Raw genomic sequence first — 20431 nt, 5'->3', positions numbered from 1 at the left:
CAGGCTTGTTGCAGCCTGCTTGACCTTTCTTTCTGTCTCCTTTGTTTCTTCAGCAGGTCGTAAGAGAGCTGGGTGGCACCGTCGCAGCTATGGCGTCGGATTGCACGCACCTCATCACCGACTAGGTGGGTGAAACTATACGACATTTGTCAGTCTTTCCTTGCCATACTCTCTACACAGCTGGAAGGCAGACACAGATGTGTGCTGGGGTTTTGTTTTGACCTGCGTAAGCTTGCAGCTGTCAGAGCAGCCTGCCAAGTTGTCTGTGGCCCTTGTATTTTATCCTGAAATTGTGGTCTTCCTCTTACTTTGTTTCTTGATTCCAATTATCACCTTTGTGCACTGTTGCTGCAATGGGTGGTAGCCATGTCAGTCTGCTGCTGAACGCAATGTCACCAACTCTCTTACTTCCCCCACACCCATGCTAGCCTACCTAAGCATTCTGTAATTTTTTAATGCAGTTGGATTTTATTTATTGATTAACGTTTTAATTCTTCTTGACCCTTTAATCTTACACGTCTTGTTACCTAGCGAAGGACAGGCAAGTACATGGAAACACTCGCTCTTTGCTACAACAATGCATTGGAGTGGAAGTGGTGTGTGTGTGTGTGGGGGTAGGTGGGTGGGTGAATGGGTGTGTGTGCACACGTGCGTGCGCACACACCGCAAACTGTTTAGGCAGCTGTTTTTCTAGCAGTGATCTTCTGTTCCTGAAATTTCTCTTTTTCAGAAAATTTTGGGTATAAAATTTTTTCCTTTTTCTTTTTTTTTTCTTCAAATTACTGGACTTTCCAAACAGCTACAGGGGAAAGTGGGTGCTAGAAATAGGGATTTTTAGGCCACCTACTTGAGAGAATTTTCAGCTAAAGCGTGGAACATTACTGTGTAGTATGAACCTTCGTGTTGCACAGCCCACTGGGTGTGACTCACTGCATTATTTTACATGCCTTACTGTGCCTCTTCTGGTGCATGACATTTTCTTTGTCGCCATTTTTTTCTTCATGCTGGTGCTGCAGTTTCGAAGGACTGTGAAATTGTTGTGCTGCATCGGCAAAGGAACACCAATCGTCGACGTGTCGTGGATTAAGAAGTGCCGCGAATTGAAGTCCTTTGTCGGTCAGTCGCAGATTTTTTTTTACAGCCATTATTTTCATTTCTACCTCCTTTCTCTCTGTTGAGTTTGCATAGCAAGGATTTGCACTGACTGTACTAACATAATAGCACTGCAAAAGAGTGTCATGTTTACACAGGTATTCTGCTGTGGGATGTTCATCAGTTTTTGGTAATGCAATGCTTGCTAAGTGTAATGTATAGGATGTCAGTGTAGCTTGAAGTGAAATTGGCACTTGCCAGATTACTCCACTCCAGCTACCCCAGTGTATACTTTTAGCTTGCACCCTTTTAGCATTTGCTCTTTCTTAAATAAACAGTTGAGGCTTTTTAAAGCAAACACAGTTGTCACACAGGATGCATCCATAGTATCCAGCTGTGCTGTGCTTTGCAAAGCATAAGCTGCCATCCCAGCTGAGATATAGCGTCTGTTTTGCTGATTCATTCTTCAGCGGCTGAATCAGCACTGGAGCCTTGTTCTCAAAACAACTTTCCTGATTCAGAGTACAGATAAGTACTCCATTGGGGTGCATAGCATTTTGTGCAGATCAGCATGTTATTGCTGGTGCTTCTTTTATTATCGTTATTGTTATTATTTACTGCCATCTGCTTGCTGCATTAACTTGCATGCTCAATTTCTTCGTTAAACACCAGAGTTGAGATGGGAATGTTCTCGTTGGTATTCTTAGCAGGCTGCAATAATTCACTCTCACTGTGCCTTGGGCATATTCCTTTAAAACTACTGGGTTCTTGTTCTAAATTGACAAGTAGACCTCTCCCTCTTTGATTGGCGCACATGTGAAAAGCTTGGTAGGTAAAGCCTACGGCAGTTCAAAACCTGGCGCAACAGGCGACGACTGAGAGAAAAAGGCTGCAGTAAAAATTGCATTGTGGCACATGCAAAGCACTTTCGGCTTGCTGCGTGTTGCATTGCCAAGGTCGATCCAGAGCTGTCTTGGAGAAAACTCTAACGGCTACACTGCTGGTGGCATGAAATCGCTCAGAACATGCCCGATACCTTCAGAGGCTTAAAACAGCAAATCTCCTCGGCAACAACGAAGACGAAAGTTAGACTGACACGTGTCGATAGTCCTGGCTGGGCAGAGCAGTGATTTCTGTCTGAACTGAAATTGGGTGGATGGACGTCAAGTTAAAGAAAATTGTCACTGGTGCCTACAAAGTGAAGGGTCAATGCTGCAAAATTGCAAAAACACAGCTGTTGCTGAGCAGCATTGCCATAAAACAGGAACGCCAGCTTGTATGCTATATGATAGCTGTGATTTGCCTGCGTTGACAGATTTCTTTAGAGGGGTAAAAATTCTCCTTCATATGGCTGAGGAAAAAAACTGTGTCCAGCACTGGATATGGTTACTTCTCCATAAACATTCTGGATCGCACATATTGGGCCATTTTGCACCATTCTTAAAATTACACAATTTGAATAGATGATGCTCAAACTATGGCGGACATTGCGTCACGGCGAAGCTCCGTCACGTGAATTTGGATTTCCGGGTCGGTTCTGCGGTTTCGTTTATATAGGCATTGCTTGCAGACGTGCGGTTTTGACCTTTCTTTCCTTAATACTAACGCTCACATCGCTGAAAAAGGGTGTTGTGCGCTGCCTCAAACTGCAGAAACTTCACTGCAACGGAATGCAACATGTTCCAAGTAGTGAATGGCGAAAACAGTGCGTTGTTACGATCCGCTGGCAGACTGCCTGCTACAAGCTCTACGGGCAACCCTCGGTTTTGCTTCGAGCATTTTGTTGGTGGTAAACGTTTCAGAGCATTCTGGAAGTTCGGAAATTTGGTTAAGTAGGCTGTTTTCTCTCCTTGAGGAGCACACCAATTTCTGTCTTCGGCCACAGCTGGTCTCGCATGATGGCGGCAGAACCGCGCGGTCGTAGGTGTGGAGATATGTGCTATTCGGCCTCCGTCACTACAGCTTGACAAGTTGTTAAAGGACAGATCGATTTATTCCTCAGAAATTTGTGCTGCATGCAAGTTGCTGGAATTCAGAGCTATCATTTCAGACCTTTGCGATCACAACTGTCAGCTGTGGAAACGGCAACACCAGCCGTGGTCCCATTGTCTGACATTACTGGTCGCAGTTTATGTTTATGAGCACTTTTAGGATTTATTAATTGTTATATGAGAATGTATTTGCTAACTTCATGCCCAAAGTGAAACACATGTTTTCACCAGCAGACCAGTCGACATGTGCACGCAACAGGTGTGGAAAATTTATAAGCAAGCTGTTACGTTAAAGCTCCGCGTTTGCGTAGACCCGCATGTTGCAGTTGTTTCTTCATTCCTGTGTGCGGAGAGGGAGGGTGACAGACAAGGTTATCGCATTACAAAGTGATAAGAATTATTCGCCACCATTCTTTTCATACTCTAAGGCACTGATTTGTGAGGTGCTTCACTTCAGGATAACCGAACTTTTAAAAAATATAGCAGCCAACATAGTCTAGCTGTTAATCCCCTATCACCTTTCATTGTGCAGCACATAGGAGAATTGACATCTGAGACAAATGTTATAATACTGAACTGTCGCTGCGTAGCAAAGCATCATTTGAAAACTGTCTAGGTGCTGAACATGCATGTGAAGTAGATAAATGTCTGCGTCTCTAGCTTACGTGTGATGCATTGCATGCTTGCATGTGGGAATATTGCACTGAATGGGTGAGTTATTGAGAGTGACGTTGGTGATTTCATGAAGTGCAGAATGCTGCAAGGACGGCAAAGGCTGGTCTGGTGGTCGGCTGTGTCAATTATCGGTAAGCATAAATGCTATAAAGCATAATATGCATAATAAAGCATAATATAAATCATAATATGCTATAAAACAGCTAGTTTTAAAATGCCAAGGAACACAGTGTGTTCACAGACATTCCAGATTTTTTTTGGTATCACCAGTGTCATAGGGATGGTTTACCAAAGTCAGTTGACATACAAGCTATGCCGCAGTTCTCATGCTAAAACTAAAATTGGTTGGGAATACCTTTTGTTCAACATTGCAGAAGACTTGCTCAATGCAACTTGTAGAAAATGCTGAAAACAACTTGGATCAAGCTTCTGTGTGTGCGGGAAAAGCCGAAGCATGATTTTTTTACGCTCTACCTTGCTATTTAATATAATTTACTATTTGTCACTCAGATCTCCTGCATTAAACTCATTTATTACATGCTGTGCCATATAAAATGTGCCTGCAAGAGTTTTTGCAAGACAAAGATTATATCAGATGTTATTACCCACAGAACAAGAAAAGTTTCCAATTAACAGCCTATGAACTTTCTCTTTTTGCAGTTCTACAGTAAAGCTGCCTATGTGAAGAGTTCGTTCTGCTTTTGGCTGCGGTGTGCTTTCTGTTTTGTCTTTGTGCCTGACTTGGTATATGTTGTGGTGCCTGTAGTGAAGCCATGCAGCATGCTTTGATGCTTTCCTTTGGCTTGAGGTTTTCATTAAAAAAACAACACAAGGCAAGCTAATCTTCTGCCTAGCTGCTTGTGTTATTCCTTGCCTACCTTACCTTGAACACATTGCATACAATGCATAAGTTTAATATTTCCACATTTCTTTACATATGCATCAACAGCTGAGGTGGCTGCCATTGAGGACATCTACATGTCCGTACATTGGCTGGCGGTTCTTCTTCGACTAGGCTCTGAGCACTAAGTTCACAACAGCAAAATGGCTATAGGCTCTCCTCTGCCTTGATGGGAAGCCACATTGATTTACTTCCTGAAGCTAGTGAAAATTAGAGATGCTATAGAACAAAGCATTTATTTTAGTACTTCTTTTTCATCTACAAAATGCAGCAACCAGTATTGGGAAATCAAGCACAGGAATTTTAAACATTTAGAGCTGCAAGTTATATGTAAATGGCATGTAATGTCCCACGCCACCATGCAGGCTGTGAAATGCATTGCAGTGCATATTTATGCCTGGTTAATTTTGTGTGTGAGTGAGGTTCTTGTGCACATACCAAAGCCTCAGCTAACGGGTGCACCTCTCTCGGTGCTGGAATAGCTGCTATGTATGTCGCTTGCCTATCGATGCCCTTGACGCACATTAGTAGAGGTTTTCAGCCACAAGGTCTCAGCGCATGCTCGGTGCAATTCGCACTGGCAGAAAGAACACAGTATTGCTGAAAATGCAACACATTTGTCATGCAGTTGCATTTTTGCATTAAAGACGAACTGGAATTCAATTAGTTGAGACAGTTGTTATGCATGCCAGCTAGTGCAGTAATTATGTACTCTATAAGCCATGGCAAATATTGGACAAAAGCAGTTGAGCTGACAAGAACTTCAATCGACAGCAAAACAGATTGTGCACCTTTGCTAACGTTGTGAAGCATTGTTAAGTACAAACTTTTGGGAGGAGCTCAACATGCCGCATGTGCCAATTTTATCGCAGCAAATAAAACGCTGTCTACCTTGCTTGCAGGCAACGACTGCTCCGGTGCTACCGCGTGGCAAGAAACCTTCCGATGCAGTGCACGTGAAAGCTTTGTAAAGGCTATAAAATCACAAAATATTGCAAATTGTATGGTGTTACGTCTAGAAGCGATACATGGGCAATGAGGGACGCCGTAGTGCAAGGCTCCAGATTAGTTTAGATCGGTTCTATCTCTGAGCACACCACGGGCACCTTTCGCGCTTCACTTCCGGAACGCGGCTGTTGCGTCCCGGATTTTACCTGGGTCCTCCAATTCGGTACCCAACTGCCCTAACCACTAGGCCACTGCAGCTGGCGTAGGAAAAGCACCGCAAGTACTCCGAGGATTTGCATGGTGCAAGCTCTTTGCCGTCGTAGCTACTCTGATACAATGTGCGCAGCAGTGCGCTCGTAGTACGTAATGCTAGGCTACTGTTGCTGGTAGTCCATGTATTCAGCGCCTGGTAGCGTGAAACTTCTCGGAAATATGTACCCTAACATATATTAGAGATCAGTGTAGCAGCCGCATGATAATAGTAACAACAGGAGGACTTTTTAGCGAGTGAATGAAGTGTCTTATATTTCTGCGCAAACAGACGGCGCACGCTGAAACGTTTGCACTTGCACCGTTTTTTCGCCATTAATTCAAATACGGAACATATAGCGCGGACATAATAATGCATATACAGCATCGTGACCTTTTTTATGGCTTCATTCACATATATTAACGCTTGAAGAGCCGAGTACAAGCTTGTCAGTTCTGCATTTCAAGCTAAGCGCTGTACACACGCATCTCGCCAAACGACCCTGAAGTCGGAGTACCCAGCATGCCTTGCGGCCCGTTCAGATCGGGTACTACCTTTAGGCGTGGTATAGAAAGGCAGATAAGGAAGCTAAGGAAAGGATTCAGCTTAAGTTCCTGACAGTGCAGCGAGCTATGGAAAGAAAAGTGATAGTTGCAACATTAAGAGATGGGAAGAGGGCAAAGTGGTTCAGAGATTGAACACTGGTTAAAAACATCCTAGTCGATATCAAGAGGAAGAAATGGGCCCAGGCAAGGCATGTAATGTGAAGGCAAGATAACTGCTGGTCTTTAAAGGACCACAGAAAGGGGTGTTTGAGCTTGGCTTCAAAATGCTTGCAATATGTAGAGTACAGGCCACCAAGCATCCATGCCGCATACGAGACCCCAGAAGCAAGCATGGAATTTACGATACATTTTTAAAAATTCCTGCTTTCACACCTCGCCACGACGCGCGGTGTGGGCTTTCACGCGAAAACCTGGCAGACGACGTCACGTCGTGCAGATGAGGTTAGCGGCCTGGGGTTATCATTGGTTCACAGCGCCAAATTCTTTCAGACGTCACGCCCTACCGTGGCCGCGGCCACTCAGCGTGCACTGCAACCGGCGGAGATAGTGAGGGTATCGAGTGAGTGGGGCCGACGAAGGAGCACCGCTGCTTTGGCGTGCGAGAGGAGAGGGAAAGGCGCGATGAAGCGGAAGTTCAAATTTTGTCTGCATATAACTCAGCTTCCACAAAACGCATTAAAATAGTTCTTGCTCGGGGATAATTATGGACCGTCGTCTTTTAACATCCCAGACGTATCGCACCTTTATTGAGACCCCCTTGCTGGGTTCCTTTAAGGTTAACAGACTGGATTCCAAGGGAAGGGAAGCGTAGCAGGGGGTGACAGAAAGTTACGTAGGCAGATGAGATTAAGAAGTTTGGGGGGATATGGTTGCCGCAGCTGGTAAAGAATATTGCTAATTAGAGAGACATGGGAGAGGCATTTGCCATGCAGTGGGTGTAGTCGGGCTGATGATGATAATGAAAGATTAGACAAACGCTGATGACAAGTTGAAGTTGACCTGTATCAATAGGTTACTGTGTTCCAGTGATGCAAGAGGCTACTTTCACTGAGAACAGAGCTTGTATGAGCTAGAAAATCAAATCCAAGTATCGTTGCTGCCAGCCGTTTTTTTACATTGCACCACCAATCACTCAAAACAACGATCACACATTCCCTTTCATTATTCATAACTCATTATTCATAAGTTTCAATCAACTGACAGAAACAGAATATTCTATTTTTATATGCGATTATTTTGACAATGAGTGTATCTTTTGCGGCATTTTTTATTACTGAGAACCAAAATTGGATGGAGTTATTCTGCGTGTCCTTCTATGACTATCTGTTTTGTGGCCATACAGCTATGCATGGCTGACTTGAATATGGCGGCCTGTCTTCTGCATTGCTCTTGCTGCCAGTCTTAAAACATGCCACGCATCACCTCACTGCATGTTTATTGGACAGGTATTTGTCACAGCCAAAAGGTGGACTCTAGATGAATCTAACTCGCTAAATTTAAACCACCCGTTTATTCCAACTGGCACTTAGTTCCTGCCAACATCAAGTAATATTTAAAACTGCCATCATTATTTTGAACACATCATCTTTTTTATGTTTGAATCACGGAGAGTTCACTGTGTGTAGAAAATGAAAATCCGCAGGTATTCATTAGTACATAGAATTTGCTTTCTTTGTTTAATGACTATCTTGAAGTTTTCCAGCATAGTTTGCCAGCTTGGCAGTTGTTTTGGTGCTGTCACTATTCCTTTTTTTTTTCCTCCTCTGTAACTAGGCATTTGCACAAAGTATAACTCCCATTTGGTCTGCACAGGCTAAGCACAGGCTACAACAGCACTGCCTTCTGGGAACTGCTTTGCTTATGCGGGAGTGCTTCTGGACTAAGAATGCTCCTAAGCAGTCTTTCATGTGCTTATCATTTCATTGTTGGTACTTGCAAGCCTGTTCAGGAGCACCAAGCATCTGCAGCATACTGTTTGCAACCACTTGGTTATCAAAAAAGCAAGAAAAGGTGTTTTCAGGGGAAATTAAAATGGTAGCGGACGATTTAGCATGGTTAGGCTAGCACTTTGGTTTTCACTTCTGTTTCGGTTCAAGTCTCCATTTTGAAGGTCCTTTACTTTGAATTAATAAATTGCAGGAAGTCCTCGTACTACTCCTGGCACAGTGGTGCAGCAGTTAAGTGATGCACTACTGCCCTGGGATAGCAGGTGCTGCCACTGGTGGTGCTTGTGATACCCAAATTGATCTCTCATAACCAGCCATTAATTGAACTGCCACAGTGGGCAGGTTTTGATGGCGTCGCAAGGTCACGTGATCTAGAGGTGTCACATGGGTTTGTTCAAGGACAAGCAAGTTTCAGACTAAGATCACCGAAATTGCAGAGTGTGGGTTTAAGTGTTAATGCACTTTGCATAGTTGGCCATACTGCCTGCCCACTATGGCAGGTGAGCCACCTGCCAGAGGCTTCAGACAGACAACGGCAAAATATTTGAGTGCGGGCCCAAGTTCTAACGCACTACAGTATTGTAGCACTAAGTAGGCTAGTAGGCATACTGACATTATGCGAGTGGCAGCAAATCTTCATAGATGATTTCACCTTTGGACAAAAGATGGGTAGCCACTGACCAAGCAAGCATGCTGATATGCATTGGTTTGTATTGAGCAGTTTTGCCCATAGCAGTTTTGCGTGTTCCTATTTATTTTTTTCTTAGTCCTTACGTTTTGCATTGCACAGTATTGTGGATCATGTTGTGTTTCTCAAGTCTTCCATGTCCATGTAGGGTCTCAATATGAGCTGTTTTTTTCTTTCTTTCTTAAAACTAGTACCTGGACGTCATGCCAAAAAGACCCACAACATCTGGTAACACTGTAATCGTGTCGTGTAAAGACGACGCTAAAGCCTGTGCACATGCAAAGAACAACGGAGTGCCGATAGTCTCTGCAGAGTTCGTGCTGTCGGGACTGCTGCAGTACAAGGTCGATATCGACACCCACCGCTTGGATTAATACAGACATGAGGGCATGAACAAAGAAGGCGCAGTGAACTACTGTTTAATCATACATCACAGGCTGTGAAGTATGGAGCCTCATTTTTTATTACTGCATACTTTAAAAAGCATTTTGCATCGATATTTCTTGCACATGTGTACAGACAAGCATATGTGTGCATTTATATTGTTTTAATGGCAAGCCGGTCATGCTTGTAATGTCATAGGTGTGGATTGTGAAGTGGTCCCACCTGTCTTTTTTCTTGTTTCTTTTTCCTGAGGAAGGTTTTTATCCCTGGACTTGATTTTACCTGCTTTTCATCCAATAAACTTTCTTTTGAAAAAAATTTAAATTTTGTGATACTTTCGTTTGCCAAAGACATGGTTCTAGGTTCTTTTAGCAGCTGCCCAAAATTGACAAGAACCAATTTCATTGAAAGCTTTTCATGCCAGCATTGCACAGAGGTTGACTGTACTAGTTGCAGTTCTTAGCAGATGTTATCAGCAATCATGCTCGCAGGAGGAGGTTCCCGAGCGAGGGAGAGAGTGTGTGTGGGGGGGGGGTGGGGTTAGTAGGTATATAACCACCTCATGCCTAACTAGGTGTAAACTAACTTAGCCTTTTGTCTTGAACATCCAGTTTCCTCATTTGGTGTGATTTTTCAGAGTTGAGTGTCAGATTTAGAAACCAGCAGAACATGCCGGGCAACCAGAGGAGGAAAGCAGAATGGTTGTTCATGCACTGCAAGCCATGGTTCCTAGGTTTCCATTATGAAAGCTTCGATAACTTGCACTGGCCTGCATTTTTTGTTAAATTGAAAGCATGCTGCCTTGAGGGCTCAAACATGCTCAGCAAGGGCTCATAATTGTTGGCTGGCAGCTGAGGAGGCTTGATGCTGGGTTGTAATCGGCCATCAGGCTTGGCCTCGTGCACTTGCAAGTGGTATTGGAGCATAGGTTGTGCGATGCATAATAGTGGAATTTCATTAGCTGAAACTTGCTTAACTCAAGCTGCCAGTTGAACTGTTCTTTGGGTCCCTTCAACATTGAGCTCATTTAAAGCACCAAGTTTAGATCTGAATTTCCAGGGATTCAGGCAAATTCTCTGTTCTCCTTTAGTGAATTCTTAAGCCTGTTGTAGCTTGACCTGATATGTGGCAACGTTAGACAGGAAGTAAAATTATGGAGGGCACATATGACTACTTATGTGCTTCAAATTTACAAGCATTGGCTCATTGGAAGCTCTGTTGAGATGTTCATTAGATTCCTTCCTTTTTTAATGACACACATACTCTATAGCATGCAGTCGTAAGGAAACTCGTACACTAGCTTAAACTTTATTCACCAAGAAGCAATGCAGAATCTGAAGGCCCTTGGTTCAATTCCCTGCACCTCTTGAAGAAAGTTTATTTTTCTTTGCCGTAGACGTCGCTATTTTATGGTCTACTGCTGATGTGCAAGAGCATGGTGATGTCACTGAGGGATTTCAGACTACTGCTGCTGGTCAATGCCGCCGGGTTTTGTTGCTGATGAGCCACATAATGCTTCTACATTAATACGTGCCAGCACAGTACTACAATGCACTGGGGTGGTTGACTTTGTCATGCCTCTGCACCCTGCTGAAGGACTGCTGCACATTTTTGATGAAGAAAGAATCGTGTGCTCCATATCTGCAGGCTTGCACATTTACTCCACCACTACAGCATGCACTTGAACGGCTCCACAGGAAATACTAGCTAGCATGTAATTAAGCCAGGAGACCTTCTATTCTTTTGCCTTTACATGAAAACAGTGCCATTTCCATGACAGTTTATCAAGCGAGCTTTGTGGAGTGCCTAAGTGGAGGATTTACCTTTAGTGCCACCAGATGCTCGCAATGAGGTGTGTTGTGCATGATAAAACTAGCAGCAATATATTCCGGCTTGAAAACAGGACGTTGCTGTTACATACATGCATAGGTGGAATGAAAGGGATATTATGCCTGGCATGTTGTCGGAGAAATTTATCTGTCCCCTTTTCTCAGGTTTTGTTTATCTATCCTGCACCATTTTAGCATACCCTGCTACTTAAGCTGGTATGTTTTGATCATTCTGGATAATGCAATTTGCAGCGAGACATGAGCACTGTAAAAAAATTGGTGACGCTGAGTTTCTTTAAACGGCATTCAGAGAACTATCCAGGCTTGCTGTCTGCCAATTCCCAAAAAGCCAACAATTGCGTACGTCTTTGTTTGATTTGCCATGACTGTCATCATCCGGAGGAGGTGCGGTGCACAACCTAAAACCAGCTGCTGTCATCTATCTCGAAGCCAGCTGCTTGATCGAAAATACAGCCTTTGGATCTCGAGGTGCAACGGATAAGATCGAGTGTTGTTATAAAAGCTACAAGACCACGGTGAACAATATAACAGCTGGCAGAGCAATCAAAGTTTGCCACTTCTGCAGACGCCAGTCTAAGCTAGTACTGTTAGTGGTCGGCATTCTTCAATAGCCAACCAAACTCGCTGATGGGTCGGTAAGTTTTTTACAGTGAGAGCCGTAAGAGGCTAAAGGCACCGCCTCAGGAGCGTGTGTCTGTATGGGAGTAAGCTGCCATCTGGTGCACTGCAGTGCTCATTAAGCAGGAAAATTAAGGCAATAAATAAAACTATGTGGAGACAAACGGATTAAGACCTACGTCCGCCAACGTGGAAAGAAACGACATTTTCCTTCTGTGAAATTGATCGAGAGAGGGCTCGCTGATGCGGTAGAAGTAATTTGTACGGTTTCAATTATTTCTTTGCTACTAAGGTGGCCACAATTCGTGATCACTGAGCAGCTCTCAAAGACTGGCAGGCAGCTACGCAGTCCCTGCAGTGACACCATTAAGGCGTCTACCACGGTACTTTTCAATAACTCTTTCCATCGCTTGAGAACCAGTACAAAGTGGAAACGGGGCAGTCTTCTGCATATATGTATCATGTGAACATAGCAGCTGTTATTTTATTAGTGAATATGTCCCATCTGAGAATGTATGTCCAGGCCCGAAATGAATGCTCTATTAAAAGCGGAAGTTCGTTGCATTGTTAACTGCATGAAAATTAGCATTTTATAATTCTAAAACTGCTTTATTTGGCTTGTGGTTACGTTATAACGTTTAACTTCAATTTGAAAAACGCCCGTTTGCTATGCGATGTCGGTGCACATTAAAGATCCACAGGTGGCCAAAATTATTCCAAAGCCCTCCACTACAGCACCTCTCTTCCTTTCTTTTTTCACTCCCTCCTTTATCCCTTCCCTTATGGCACGGTTCAGGTGTCCAATGATATATGAGACAGATACTGTGCCATTTCCTTTCCCCAAAAACCAATTATTATGATTATTATTAAAAAAAGTCATTTCTAAGATTAGGCAGGAGAGACAAGGAACTCAATTATAAGATCTGCATTAATTAGTAGTGAAAAGCAAAGCTTTGGGAAGCGAGTATTAAAAGAACCAGTAACAGTATGGGTTGGCCATTGTAATTAATGGTGCAATTGCGACTTATTTAATTGAACTTGAATAAAGAATAAGCACTGACATCATGGGTAGAAAATCGTGCACTATAAGGTGATTTGCATAAATGACCTTCGTTAAATAGTGGGCGTCGTACGCCCATACAGCTGATGCTACATCCACCCGTTCCATCAGCCATGAAATGTCCAACAGTGGAAGGGTAGCTGTAAAATCTCCTAGTAGCATTGTGAAATCTAAGGTTCGACGAAATCTCGTCTGGTCGGGTGAATACATCTGGAGTCTTTGTTTATCCAGACAACAGATCAGACGCTCAACCGTAACATCGGCAATCTACCGCCCTTGTACGCTAGATGCCTGCGACGATTAGCACAACGTACTTAAGCTTTGTGTGCGAAATTTTTCCATCAGTGAACAAGACTACCGTGTGGAAGTCGAAACGTCCTTCCATCTTGACAACACCTTTTGGTCGGCGCTTCGTTATTTTCGCCAATCCTAGTAGCATTACAAGAACACCTTGAGTGCATGATATTTTAATAGCATTATAAAATTTTCATGAATAAAACCATATTCAGAACGGTAGTGAATTATTGCACAGGGAAAAATCAAGGATCCGGTGTCCTGTGTTGTGAAACTCAATGAGTGAGCGAAACAGTAAAAGGCACTTGCGGACTCATTATTCAAGCGCTATACTATTCACCTGGAAGATATTCCACTTTATTAAACAGCGTGCGCTAACAGGACGTACACAGGAAACTTGGAGACAGAGGAAAGAACCGCAACTTCCAACTTTAATGACAGGAAAGGATGCCAGACGCTCCTTTATATCTGCTGGGGTGAGATGTGCGAAATGAATGACAGAGGCAAACAACTTCAAACAGTGGAAAACAAAAAAACAAAAAGCCGTGGCGTAACAAAGCTCACCATGCAGACCGAAAAGCTGAATGTAACAACAGGTGACCAAAGAGTGATAACGGTTGATATGAAGTGCAAGAACATGAGCAGATAACGGTTGATATGAAGTGCAAAAACATGGGCAGAGAAAACGTAAGGAACAACACGAGGCATATGTAAAAGAAGAAACTTAAAAAGGCACATAAAGCGGCGTGTAAAAGGCACATAAAAAACAGTAAAAACGGAACAACATAGGGGAATGCAGAGTAAGAGAATACTGCTAAAAAAACATAAGAAAAGAACCTAGACAAAACCATCTAAAAAGGATAGCTCCTTTCTAGAAAGAAGAATAGAAGGCGTGCTAACGCATTTGTCTTTTCTTTGGTCAATGTCTTTTCTTTGGACATTCATTTCGCACACCCTCACCCTAGCAGATATAAAAGAGCGTCTGGCATCCTTTCCTGTCATTAAAGTTGGGAAGTTGCGCTTCTTTCCTCTGTCTCCAAGTTTCCTGTGTACTATGTCCTGTTAGCGCACGCTGTTTAATAGAGATGTACTACCAACTAGCCCGTCAGAAAGTTCTACTACAGTATATTCCACTTGACTTTCTTCGAAAGAAAATAACTAAACAGAACCCCGGAAGAATCGAGATTGGCAGTTGCCTTTTTCAAATAGCTTGCCGCCAAATGTTGTAGGTTATGGATTTACCATTCCAAGGGCTACGCAGGATGCGTGTTTCCAAAGACCCGAAGATGCAGCAGTGGAAGTTCCGGTGACGCCACTAAACACAAAAACACAAGCAAAACAAAACGATTACGCCGCTTACGTTTATTCGAGCATACCACATATTGCACAAACTAAAATGCACTGTTAATAAAATGGTCTGCTGCATTAAAACTTCTCAACAGCAATCCGCCGCCTATATCGGCTGCGCATAACGCGCCATCTACCGCTTTTGCTTGTGCCGCGTTATAGTATATTCTAGGCACTATAGCCGCGTGTGCACGTCTGCATTATTGGCACTTTCTGTTGACAAATAAGCTACTTTTACTATTGCTAGGGCACTTTTTTTTTTTCAGAACAAAGGTGAAAACAGCAAGAAACCAGTGTTTACTTACAAACATATGGGGCGTTTTAGAGTTATCTACGCTGTCGAGTGCGTTTCGCTTTCGGCCGCGCCGTTTCTGAACTTTTCACGTATGGGTGTGTTGACTAATTTGAACGGTTGCTAACATTAACGAAAAAATGTAGTGCACGCTGCAGCACATCGGACTCGTTGAGAACTTGGTGCAACACCCTGCTGTTGGAGCGCCTGTCGGGAGCATGCCCGCATTCGCAACACACATTTATTGTGACGTTTTAAAAGCGATAGCGTCGAAATGAAGCAGCATACTTTGTAATTTTTTTCTCTAAAGTACTTGCCAACTGTTAACGAACGGCTGCCTGGATAGTTACGGTGTAAAGCGAGAAAAACTTTCCGGCAATTTTTGTTTAAATGCGCCGCCTGGTAGCCCCTGCCAAAGCTGACTGCCAGGTATCGCTGTTTTTAATGTCAATGAAAATAACGTTTCATATTTTCACGTTCATGTGCTTCCATTTCCGAAAGCATTACGTACCTTGTAGCACGTTTTCGATGCACTCGTGAAGGCTGCAGGCTCATTGCCCATAATATCTACATTTATGTGTTAATGAGATCCCCTGATCCCTCAGGTAGAGCCCACCTGACAGATGAGAATTTCCAACCATCCCCCTCTCCCTCCGTTCCCCTTCCCACGTGTAGGGTAGCATACTGGGCGCTGCCTAGTAAACCTCACTGCCTTTCTGTCTTTTCTCCAACCATAACTGAAATTTAGCGTAAATGACCTATGCGTTTTGGGTTGCAATAAGCCAACCACTGGATTCCTAGACATACACAATGAAGACGAAATTTTTCTTTTTATGCAGAAATGAGCCTGAAAAGGTTATGGTTTACGGGGGTTTAGCGTCCCAAAGCGACTCCGACTATGAGGGACGTCACAGTGGAGGGCTCCGGAATAATTTCGACCACCTGGGGTTCTTTAACGTGCACTGACATCGCACAGCACACGGGCCTCTAGAATTTCGCCTCCATCGAAATTCGACCGCCGCGGCCGGGATCGAACCCGTCTTTGCGCTTGTGTGGAAGACCTCGGGTCAGTGGCCAAAACCATGGATTTAGGAAGAGGGAAGTGTCCCCAGGGAGCGATTCACATTCTTCCGTGTCTGTTGGATGCGCCACGACTCGAGTAGAAGCCTCCTGCGCGGGTTAGACGACCGCTTGATGCAAAGAAAATCGCGCTTTGCATCAAGCGGCCATGTCACGCCTTTCACGTATGGGATGAGTGGAGAAGTTCCAATCAATCCTGGTCACGGCACCAGTTAAACTTTCCGAATCCTTCTTTGATGGGATGGCCGGATTGGGCTGGTCGATCGGTTGCACGTCGCGAGCGGTGAATGATGGTGGCACGCTGGCCGGTGATCGAATATACACGGCGGTTAGCAGTACGAAGAGCCTTCAGGCCTTCGTCCGCTCGTCTGGCGGCACATTGCCGGTTGGGGCAGCAATTCCAACTTCTCAAGACAAAACTTATTTATTTAAGACGGGATTGAAATACAAGGCAGTGAGAATAATGCAGTTTAACGAAAAAGCGGTTTAAAAGCGGTCGAGACTGAGACTCTGCGCGCTCCTCCTAAGCCTTTGTTTGCAGCGGGTTTTAACCCATTCGATAATTGGGCAGAGCTTTACTAAACCAGCTATCACCCAATTTGAACTAATAGCAGTGCAATGGCACCGTATGTACAAGTGGACGGAGCCCAGGGCTCACCGGCCTGAACACTGTGGACCCCGCACCTCCTGGAGCATGCCGGGCGCGTGGTTCCACGTACGCAGCTCGCTGCATGTGCATTCCATTGAGGGCCCAAAGAAGCTTCCACGCATAGGCTTTGCCGTCTCCGCTTACAGCAAAAGGAATTTCTTCATCGAGAAAAGGTCGTCGGCTCTGACAAGGCAGTTCGGGGTGTGTCACAAATGGTGTGTCACAAAGTTTGGAGGTGCCACCTCCACTGCCTCAACAAAAAAAAAACACCAAACGCACAACAAACTGCAATGCAATGATCGATATAAAGATAAAAAAAGCCAACTACAACACCCAAAAGAATGATGCGTATCTCCAAAGAAACCCTCCGCTGTGTGCATCGATCAAGTTGCACACCCAGCACAACCATGCAACGGAGAGTGCAGCCGCTCTCCGCCTTCTGCAATGCAGTGAGGAAACAAAACTTTTTCATCAGTACTTCGCTGATGGACTTCCTCCGGCTGATGCGATACGCCTGCACGAAGGGTCTTTGTGTGTTGAAGGCGACACTGGAAGCCTGCTGAAACTTGCCAGTGGTGCACTAAACCCAACGAAAAGGACTGTTCATTATATGTACGAGGCCTGGCGGGAGACACATTATGGCACAGTTTCGGAACCACTGATGAGGCTGCAGGAGAAAATGCCCGAGTATGCAGAACAAGGTAAGCAAAAAAAGAAAGTCCTGATGACAGCTAAGTGTGCATGACACAAAACTTTGTACAACGTGTTAAAGGGAACATTTTTTTTGTTTCTTGCCACTTGCTAGAGCTGCCAGTGGGAATAAAATGTACTACCTTCAGAAGTCTACTTCTAGTCCTCCATAAGGGTTCCTTTCTGTACATCGTTCTGTGGCTAATAAGCAGCTATGTCAGTATGAAGGCTAAACCAGTTTTTGCATGTGTTCCCAGTCTGGTTGCCTTGCTCAGTGACCACCACAGCAGGGAAGCATCCGTGCACAACGCTGCTAAAACAGCAACACAGCATGGCCTCTAGTCTCTCGCCACAAAAACAGTCTGAGTTGTGATGTCCTCTAGCAGTCTATTTTTCTATGCCACTTCAACACAAACTCACGCGCTACGCACAGGTGCATAGCCGAGTTGCAAACCAATATTTATGGACACTAGACTGGACCATCTGCCACTGAGAAAACTGTTTTGTGAAAGCCATCAATTTTGCAAGGTTGTGTTGTAAGCAGTAACATACTTAAAGCTAAATGCATTATTATTGCTCTGGAAGAAGTGAAGCAAGTTCAAATATGTGTCTGATTAGCCTGTTCAATGTACTGATGAGGGTGGACAATTAACAGAAACAATGCACTAAGCATGATCGCTATCTAGTATTGAGACACAGAGGTACTCGCTTAGCAATGCCAAGAACCTATTACCCAATAAGGAAAAAGTCTGTCAGCTTTAACTTTGTTTACACAAAGATACCAAAAATGTTGCCTACCCCACTGCACCTTTAGCTTTCTTTGTAATGCCAAAAATTTATTGAGGCCTAATGCCAGCAGATAGCTTTCCTTAACACAAGTTAGTGACAAATATTTGTTCTGCTTACTAAGAAAGCAATATGCCCTAACCCTTTTCAGCCAAAATATTGTGCCTAGACAAAACTACAATGTAGCACACCCACCAAGCAGGCAGTGAGCGTAAACATCTGCACACGGAGGTACTAACATGTGATATGTATTGAAAGAATTGCACCCCTTTGTGTAACACAGGTCTATGAAGGACTTTATGCTCCGAGTGAAAAAAAATTCCCACCAAATCCCATTTTTAGAGAAATCATCAAAACACAGAACAGCATACAACGAAGATAAAGGACTTGCAATAAGTGGATCATAAGGCCAGGACTTATAAAGGACTACTCAATAGAATAAGAAAAAAAAAGAGCTTGGTGAAGTTCTGAGGTCTGACTAGCAGTAATACTTCAAGGACTGTTAAAGTGAGTGCTACTCCTGAGGTTTATCAAACATTTCAAGTTGACAGTAGCATCACATCTTTAGAGTCCACTCTACACAACAAAAAAAACCATTTTTCAAGTTATTTAGTGAACCCATTTTAAAAAAAGCAAGAACAGCAAGCCGAACCTGAAATTCAGCCTGTGGTTAGGGGCGTGCTTCGCGTGATGCTGAAATGCAATCACAGCATCGTTGAAAAATATGCATATTCGTCTTGCATGGCTGAAGCAGCGACTGAAAACAATGAGTCCTTTCATAAAATGTTACGATGACCTAAAACAGCATGAAAATTTTGTTAGTGAAGCAGCTAGAAAGTATAAACGCACGGGGAATGTTTGTGATGCCGAAAATGCAGTCTTGCTTAAAGCAATCACCTCAACAGACGGCACGGAAATGACAAGCTTCAAAACTTATTTGCGCCGGAATGGGATATTGCATAGCCATCAAATTCAGAGAAAAACATACAGTATAAGTATGTTTTTGCTGAAAAAATTATGAGCTAACACTGCAATATATTTGCCCTATTTTAATGAAAACTTGCAATGGCAGTGATGACATTGTGTTGCGAGTTTGTTTAGTTATATTTTGCACATTTAGCTGTTTCATTTCCCTGGTGAGGTGAAAGTGGACTGCCAGTAGCAATACATAAAGTTACATTATGCAGCCACATCATACTTTGTTCTTTGTTACATGGAACAAGAAATCTCGCCTGAAATCACTAAAATGTAGCTGTGAAAATGGGCAGTGATGGCGATACCCTTCTTCCATTTTAATGTCCTTCCTACCATATAAAAATTCCTTTCAGTGAAAATGTGCTCTTCCTCCATATAAGATTAGTAATCGATGTAGGAATCAATTTGTTCTCAGTGCCTCATAAGATAATCTGTGTTGCCACACAAACTATGCTTTCATGTTATGCCATACTGAAACATGAAAACCTTTTTATGCAGGAGTTGATGTGAAGGTGCAATCAGGGGGAGGGGCAGGCAGCTGGGCAGTGCTCCTGGTAACTCCAATCATGAGGCGTGCCCAGCAGCTGGAATCATCCTCCGAAGTCATCTTCGTTGATTCCACGGCGTCATGTGACTCAACAAGGTGCAGCGTGAGTGAGTGAGTGAAAACTTTTATTGATCCATTCAAGAGATTCGCGGATTCGAAAGCTCCGTCGTCTTCGTTCTTGGCGCTGGCGATCGGAGTCTTCTCTTCAGCATGGGTGGGCCCCTATTCCAGGGCTCCACTGAGCCGTGCTGCATCGCCCGCGTGCCTCACTAAGGCCCGTTGGGCCTTGAGCTCGCTGCTGGTGAGACGGCTCTCCCATTGCTCCGCACTCAGGTGTTAGTGTTTGTGGAATGCTTTGTTGCGTTCGCACTCCCAAGTAATGTGATAAAGTGTGGGTGTGGCTCCGCACCACGGGCAGGTGGCCCTGTATTGTGATGGAAACATTTTGTTGAGTATGTGTAGGTTGGAGAAGGTGTTTGTCTGTAGTCTACGCCAGATGGTGGCCTCCTTTGTCAGAGCTTTGTGTGGTGGTGGATATTTGATTCTGATCCCCCTGTGTAAGTTTAAAAGTTCTGCGTATCCCCCCTCGCAGGCTAGCAGATGGAACTGCGGGGCGTTAGACTGTCCTGCTCGGACTGCTTCGCCTCGAGCTAGGCTGTCTGCCCTTTCGTTTCCCTCTACCCCCGCGTGGCCTGGGATCCAAATCAGATTGTGTCTGGGTTTGTTTAACTCGGTAGGGGCTACCCCGCTGAGCATCCTGAGGGTCGTTTTGCTAATGCTGCCCTTCGTGTAGTTTTTGCAC

The 20431-nt window shown here is 44.1% G+C and overlaps 1 protein-coding gene across 16 annotated transcripts in view; it reads left to right on the top strand.

The window, feature by feature from the left end:
* Positions 1-20431, top strand: part of LOC144113648 (uncharacterized) — a 73859-nt gene that overhangs the window by 19431 nt on the left and 33997 nt on the right. For 4 of the 16 annotated variants that reach the window (XM_077646843.1, XM_077646849.1, XM_077646845.1 and 1 more), the window contains 3 exons: positions 54-125; positions 1017-1116; positions 3837-3889. In XM_077646843.1, coding sequence (XP_077502969.1) covers positions 54-125 — 72 coding nt within the window. In that variant the 3' untranslated portion in view covers positions 1017-1116; positions 3837-3889. The other 12 variants (XM_077646855.1, XM_077646842.1, XM_077646847.1 and 9 more) reach the window with 11 other exon arrangements.

This window comes from Amblyomma americanum, chromosome 1, assembly GCF_052857255.1.
Source record: "Amblyomma americanum isolate KBUSLIRL-KWMA chromosome 1, ASM5285725v1, whole genome shotgun sequence".
In the NCBI taxonomy this organism is placed as follows: Eukaryota; Metazoa; Arthropoda; class Arachnida; order Ixodida; family Ixodidae; genus Amblyomma; species Amblyomma americanum.
The sequence above is the reverse complement of the archived record's forward strand: the minus strand, read 5'-3'. Positions and strand labels throughout refer to the sequence as shown.